This window comes from Oreochromis aureus, linkage group 10 (genome assembly GCF_013358895.1).
Source record: "Oreochromis aureus strain Israel breed Guangdong linkage group 10, ZZ_aureus, whole genome shotgun sequence".
Classification (NCBI taxonomy): domain Eukaryota; kingdom Metazoa; phylum Chordata; class Actinopteri; order Cichliformes; family Cichlidae; genus Oreochromis; species Oreochromis aureus.
The window spans coordinates 11,230,310-11,237,810 of record NC_052951.1 but is presented as its reverse complement, the minus strand read 5'-3'; the positions used below and the strand labels follow the sequence as shown (position 1 = coordinate 11,237,810).

At 41.3% G+C, this 7,501-nt stretch overlaps 1 protein-coding gene across 1 annotated transcript; it reads right to left on the bottom strand.

Annotated features, from left to right (window-relative positions):
* Positions 1 to 574: 574 nt before the first annotated feature.
* On the bottom strand, positions 575 to 7,070 carry pho (phoenix). Its single transcript, XM_031743598.2, has 5 exons — positions 6,763 to 7,070; positions 4,962 to 5,250; positions 4,748 to 4,875; positions 3,456 to 3,498; positions 575 to 3,381 (listed from the first exon to the last, which is right to left on the bottom strand). The coding sequence occupies exons 1-5, from the start codon at positions 6,969 to 6,971 to the stop codon at positions 772 to 774; spliced, it is 3,279 nt and encodes a 1,092-aa protein (XP_031599458.1). The 5' UTR covers positions 6,972 to 7,070; the 3' UTR covers positions 575 to 771.
* Between the last annotated feature and the right edge of the window lie 431 nt (positions 7,071 to 7,501).

The window sequence follows — 7,501 nt, the reverse complement described above, 5'->3', positions numbered from 1 at the left end:
TTTTGCATAATAACTAAAACTAGCACCATTGAAGGAACAATGGGCTGGGAGGTCAGTTCCTTGATCATTAACATACAAATTCTCATGACCATTAATCAACAACCACTGATCACAGCCCATTGATCAAAGACCACTGATCAATAGCCATGAATACCATTCAAGTATCAAGAAGAAGTGATAACGGCAGCAGCATCCTTGCTGGAGACGCAAGGATGAGATGGTTTGGACATATGCAGTGGATAGTGGACATACTCTTTATCTTTACTGGACAATGGATGTTGACTATGGAGCTGGAGAAGCTTAAATTACCTAAGCATAAAAATACGTATCAAACAGTGTTGATAATACTGGAAACTACAAAGACTCCCATAGAGTAAAGTTAAAAACCCAGTCAGGAAAAAACTAAACAATTTATCATTTCATCAGGTTAGATGGTATTGAGGTCAAATTAAAACTCCAAACAGCAAACTTCCAAGCAGATTGTTGATGTATATTCAATGTGGTATTGCACAGCTAAAAATACATTTCTTCGAAATAACTACTTATTGAATGAAATAATGACTTTAGTATTCAGAAACTTTTATTTTGAAAAAAGTATTAAAATCATCCATCATGGTTTGTTTTGATGACATGCTTTTCGCCATTAAAAAGCTCACAGAGCCATTATAATAAAATGTTTTGACACAAAATAAAATGGTACAAAGTCACTCAGCAGTTACAATGTAAACACACTGACGGCTGTTTGTGTCCCAGTGACTGATGAGAGTTATTTTATTGGTACTGACTGTGTGTAAGAAAGTCCCCACTGGGATTATGAAGGGTGCGCTTGAGCTTTTTTGGCTTGTTTTTCTTGATGCTGTGTGGAGAGGGCAGCACAGAAGTCTTTGACTGCGTGGTGAAACTGCAATCAGCTGTTCTCTTTCGCTCTTTCATGTCAGTTTTACGCCCTGCTTTGGATGTGATTAAACGCTCATAAGATTGTTCTTTACTCCATAGTGAAACATTATGAGCAGATTTCCCTTTTTTCTTCTTTTTGCTGTCTTTTCCAGGTGTATCTAAAGATGGCGAAGCATGTTCAAACAGACTTTCTGATTCAGTTTCTTCACTTGCAGCTGCTGGTGTTTCTTGGATATTTTTTTCCCTCTTCTTTTTTAACACCACAGCCTCATCAGAGCATCTTGCATCAGCATTTTCTGATCCTTTCACGGGGGTTGCCGACTTGGTTTCGTTCCTCTTACGTTTCTTTTTCTTCTTCTTCAGCCCTGTGTCAGACAGGGCCTCCTCAAGTTCCTCAAAATCTGGTTCCAGATCTTTTTCCACACTCTCTTGTTCATCTGACATTTTCCTCTTCTTCTTCTTTTTCCTGACTCTGTCATTAGATTTGTCCAAACTTACAGCGATTTCTGCTGATTCAGCAGAACTGCCGGTGCTGACGCCTGGCTTTTCAGCAGTCACAGATCGCGAAGGACAATGTTTTTCTTCCTCTGAATGAGCAGCTTTTCCCTCTACATCAGCACAGAGGAAGACAGATTTCCTCTTCTTTTTTTTCTGCTGCACAGACAACAGATCAGAGCTTTGTGCCACACTGTCATTGGAGCCCTCCATGCTTGACATTTCTTTCATTTTCTTCTTCTTCTTCTTGGTCATCAGTAAACCAGCATCATGGTCTTCAATCTCATCTGTTTTCTGTGGATTTTCTTCATCTTCGGGAGTGTTAGATTCGTCTCTCTGAGATGACTTTTTGTGCTTTTTTCTTTTCACAGAACTGGATTCCAAAGTTTTCTCAAGGTTTTCCTGAAAAGCTTCAGTATTTCTGAAACCGTCACCTTCACCACAATCTTCAAACTCTTTCTTTTTCTCTGTTCCTTTTTTCTTTTTCTTCTTCTTTGTTGGTATCTCCACATCATCGTGAAGAGATTCAGCAGCGGTGTTGCACTTTAACCGCTCGACATCTTCCTCCTCACCATCGTTGCTTTCTGACGTTTTCTTTTTCATCTTCTCCTTTTCATGTTCTTCAGGTGACTTCTTTCTTTTCTTCTTTTTCTTCTTCTTCTGTTGTGAATGAGGAATGTCACTCTCCTCCTCCTCAATGATTTCCTCATTCGCAGATGCTGCAGTACCCTGAACCTCCAGCTCATCCTGATTCTGGCTCTGTTCTTCTTCTGCATTTTTGTTTTCTTTGTTGTCCTCTTTCACCTTCTTCTTTTTCTTTTTCTTCTTTTTCTGTTGTGTATCAGTCATGTCACTGTCCTCCATCACAGTTTTTCCGGTAACATCAAGCACGCTGGTGACCTGCGACAAATAGGGAGTCTCCTCCTCCACCTCATTGATTTCGTCATTCAGAGATGCTGCATCGTGCTGATCCTCCGGCTCGTCCTGACTCTGGCTCTTGTCTTCTTCTGCATTTTTGATTTCTTTGTTGTCCTCTTTCACCTTCTTCTGTTGTGAATCAGGAACATCACTGTCCTCCAGCCCAGCTTTTGCATTAATTTCCAGCTCATTAACAGTCTGTGATAGATGTTGAGTCTCTTCCACTTCAGTGATTTCCTCATTCAAAGATGATGCAGTGTGCTGATCCTCCAGCTCGTCCTGGCTCTTTTCTTCTTCTGTATTTTCGTTTTCTTGGTCGTCCTTTTTCTTCTTCCTCTGTTCTGAATCAGAGATGTCACTCTCCTCCATCCTATTATTTTCATTAAGCTCCAGCTCGCTGATGGTCTGTGACAGATGAGGACTTTCCTCCACCTCAGTGATTTCCTCATTCATAGACGGTGCAGCATACTGAACCTCCACCTCCTGACTTTCATTATCAGCTTCTTCTGCACTTTCATTATGTTCTCTGTGATTTCGCTTCTTCTTCACATTGGTTTCACTGCATGTAGCAGCGTTATTGGTGTCACTCTGGAAGAAACTTTGGTCTGCAGGCTCACTGTCTCCCCGCCCTTCCTGGGATAGCTTCTCTTTGGTTGAAACTCTGCACTTTTGTATGCATTCCTTTGGACTTTGTGGAGGACTGCTGTCACTCAGCTCATCCTCCATTTCTTTTTCCTCAGAGCGGTCTCTCTTTTTCCTATTTGTCTTTAGCGTTTCGGTTTGAGCGCGGACGCTTTGGTGTGTCAGTCGTTTATTACTCGTCCCCTTCTCTCTCCGAATTCTACAAGAAGGATCTTCATCGTCAGAGCTCTCCAAATCTGAAGACAGTGCAGTTCTCAATGAGGGTTTCTTAGCTGGTATTTTATGTAACACAACTCCCCATCCTCCTGGTGGCATTTCATCACCAGTAAGTCCTTCCCTCCACTGTTTTCCTTTACTATTTCTCTTCTTCTCGCTGTACCAGGACTGTGAGTGTCTCCTTTTTGATGGTATCACAAAATGCTTCTTTGCCTGTCAAATGACACACAACTTAGGGCCTGTACACGCTCATAAAGTGCTCATTATAGTATCAAGAGCCTGCTTACCACCACTTTCATGTCCTCGTCTCCTAAATCTTCTTCTTCTCCCCTGAGATAGAAGAAAGGAAGTGGTTGAATTACCAAACATTTCAGCTGTATTCCTTAATGTCTTTAATATGCATTTGCGTATTTCAAAGTACTTTACATGCAGCTGATAAACTAGTAAAACGTGTCAGTAATATGTTCAACAAAGGTTTCTTTTTTGAAAATGAAGAAATGCCACTCAAAGGATGTAAACAAAGCAAAACATGGCAGATTCCACATTCCATTAGCCACTTTACACTCTGAAAGTCCAGTTCCCACTGCTCTAGTGTCCACTTCTCGTGTCTTAGTCCACACAGCTCTCTTCTTACTATTGGCTAATTCACACACAACTCTTTTGCTTCAGTTCTGCCTTTGTGCCTTTACAAATCAACTCACATTTTGACAGATTTGAGACCTGAGCTTTACATGGTTGTGCCAGCAGATGTTAGGCAAATTTATGTGGGAAGAAAATCATGGCGGACAAAGGTTGTGTCTTATAGCCCCTCACATGTTGGTGAATTTTTCCTGGTAGCACTTCCCATATCTGCTGACATCAGTACTTTGTCCAACTTTGGGCTCTGTAGTTTTGCAGTAAGGACCCTTCAGTTCTACACCCAACATTGGCCTTGCTTAGGTAGAAAAGCGATTGAAGCCTCCTTCAAAAGTGAGATATGTCTGCAGCTCTAATCTGAGGTGATGTTAATAGTTTGTTTCATCAGGCTGGTACCTTCTGCGAACACCTCCTCTGCAGTAAAGGGAACTTTCATTAACACTTTTCTGGAGTAGACCTCGTGTCGTCTGACAGTTTCATCACATGGAGTGAGTTTTGAGGACTCAACTTACTTTCAAGTTCTTGACAAAGACAAGCATCAGTCCCTGAAGGCCAATTAGGATGGAGAATGTCAAGAACTTCACCTTCATGGGCTAATGATTCATTTTTCCTGTCTCTAATGGTCTCAAATACATAAAGGAGGAAAACATCCCACCACTCATCTTTTGACAAAACTCTGGAGTTGCTTTTGAGGCATCTGAAACACAGCTTGCTTTGTTTGCCATTTTTGTTCAATACATTATTCAGCGGTTTCCGATATAATACTGTTCTACAATGTAGTGAGAATTGCAAACAAAAATAATTCAAATGCATAAGACGAAGTGAAATGCAGTGTAACAATATAAGAACTGTAAACCTTTTGGAGTTACCACTAAAAGATGCTTTAAAGGCAACTAAGGAAATCAGTAAAAAAACAAAATTTCAACTAGCATTAAAGACTTACTCTGATATTGGAGATATGCACTCTCCATTCATGTCAATTGCTGGTAAATTTGACTCCAGATCCTCTACGGTTTGATAGCTCTGTTGCAGCTTTCTTATACAATCAAAGAAGGCCCCCATTGAAGAATACTGGAACAAATAAAAGACTTTAGTTCTAACATTTGCTGGCATTTGCTGTAACAAGTGTGTGCTGTGCTGCTGTTGCTTATGCTTACATGTAGCCTCGTGTTTTGCACTTCACTTAAAAAAATGCCCTTGGCTTTCGGCATCTTGTCTTTGAGGAATGGGAAACTGTACTTTGGCATTCTGAGTTTTGTCTCTTTTTTTCTCCTTTTTTTACTTCTGGTGTCTTGAAAGGAGGCCGAAGGTGAACTGTCATCTTCACTTTCCTCTCGCTCTCTGGGAGACGTGAGACCTGATCGTAGGCTGCGGCGCTTCCGTCTTCCTGACCTCACAGCCTCAGGTACAGGCTTCTGAGTGATGAACAGGCTGTCTCCTGAGTCACTGCGCAGACACAATTACATGGTCAGTGTGTCAAGCTCAAGAGTTTTTGCAGTTTTCAAAACATTTTCATGACCTGGAGGTAACAGACAAAAAGATATATTTTAAACAAATTCAAGCGTGAGCCAATTTTTCTAGAATTTGGTCATAAGCACATCTTCAGATTTGGGGGTCTAAAATCACCAGCTACTCTGTTAAGTATACATTGATTTTGAGATCTGCTGGCCACGGAGGCAATTTGAGTGCAAAGAACTCATTGTCGTGCTCAAGAAACCAGTTTGAAATGATATGGGCTTTGTGACGTGGCCCGTTATCCTGCCGGAAGCAGACATCAGAAGATGGCTTTGACTTTGGCGATAGAGACATAGTCAGCAACAATCCTCAGACAGGCTGTGGCGTCAAATTTGGGGTTGGTTGGCATCAAGAGGATTAAAGTGTGCCAAGAAAATATCCCCCACACCATTACATCACTTCAGTCGTCTTCGATGCTGATACAAAGCAGGAAGGAATAATGCAGACAGATACTCTTCTGCATATCTTGGTTGCAAAAAGTAATTGAGTAACTGTTAGCATCAATAATGTTCACAGGATATTTTCTCTTTTTTTGGATCATTCTCTGTAAACCAGAGCAATGGTTCTGGGGGAAAATCCTAGTAGATCAGCAGTTTGTGAAATACCAGGACATTCAGCACCAACAACTATGCCACTTTCAAAGTCACTTAAATCACATTTACTCCTCATTCTGATGCTCGCACAGTAGTTCAACTGCACCACAGGAAAGTGAGTGTATTTAACTTTTAAAAAGGTATTGTTGAGGTTTTTCTCAATCACCGATATCCGTTTCATCCCCTCCACCTGTAGGCCTGTGGGGCAGGGGCTTACTTATTTTTATACTCTATTTAATACGTGATATATTAGTTTGGAGAAATGAGCTCAGACCCTAGCGATCAAACTTTATTTTTATTCTGTAAAACTGGAGGTGTCCCACTGAAAAGTAGGCACTGGAAAATATGTTTACTGAACTTGAGTGCAGTATCGTGTACAGGATAATGAGTGAAACTGGAGGAGGAGGTGTACATAAGCAGGAACACCCTGACCATGAAGAGGAAGAATGTGTGGTGTTGTGGCAAGGAGAAAGGTGCAGAAGAGTGCAGAGGATGGAAGGATGGATGGATGGATGGATGGATGGATGGAGGATACCTGACCGTTCTTCCTTTATGACATTACAATATAGGGCATTTATGTGGGAGACTGATGACAATCTTATGACACAGTACACTGTTTACCTTGTTGTAACGTGTTATGGGATCATTGCAAGGAAGAATATCAGTTTTTCTTCACATTACCTACAAATCCAAGTGCTCTTTTATGAAATACAATGTTAATATTGCGTTCGTGAAATTTGGGGTTACCTTTAGTGGGTGGTTTTCTGCATGTGTGTGCTGTTTGTGGAAAATAAAGACATTTAGATACATTTGTCAGAGTATCTGAGTCGGAGTGACCTCCACTCCTCACCTGTCTGCTTCAGCGGCCTCTCCTTCAGTTGCACCATCCTCTCTGTTCTGACTCGAACAGAGAACAGAAGAAGACTCGATAAACCGCGAAATTCTCTCCACATATTCAGGAGGGAACGTTTCCAGCACAAAATCCGATGGATCCGCTGTAGCAACTTCGGCAACAGCGTCGGATTCAGTCCACTCATTGGACTGACCCACTTTCGCCATCGTAGGACTCACTGAGGGATCCGTGAAAAATCTTAGACATGAAACACGTAAATACAAGAATCTTCATCAAAACACGCAAAACACTCCACATGCGATTTGACCTGGAAGTGTTTAGACGTCACCGAAGTGACGATGGTCATCTGACCAATCGCCAAAGAGGAGGCAGGCGATACTAAACGAATCAAGAGGTTACAGTATTTCCACTTCCGGTTTTGTCTCCAGCTGAGCTCTATATAAGATATTTATTTTTCTTGTTGGTTGATGGCTCCTACGTCAACTCGACATAATAATGAGCCTCACACAGAGATATAATTTAGATTAATATTGTAATTAGCAGTAATAATGATATTAGTTCCGTTCAGACAGCGAAGCACGAGCAGCTGGTTTTCTGTATGAGACTGCAGCAAACCAGCTTACACACTACATATATCCACAGCCTGTCCAGCAACTTGTGACAAATGTAAAGTGTCTCCTGATGTGTGAATCACATTCATCGTCCGTGTCGTAGTCTGCATTATTTAATGAGCTCT

Coding starts and splice junctions, on each gene's coding strand:
- pho (XM_031743598.2), bottom strand. CDS start 6,971: ATGGCGAAAGTGGGTCAGTCCAATGAGTGGACTGAATCCGACGCTGTT. Junction 4,876..4,961: donor TGCAAAACACGAGGCTACAT/GTAAGCATAAGC, acceptor TATTTGTTCCAG/TATTCTTCAATGGGGGCCTT. Junction 3,499..4,747: donor TGCATATCTCCAATATCAGA/GTAAGTCTTTAA, acceptor CTTCTATCTCAG/GGGAGAAGAAGAAGATTTAG.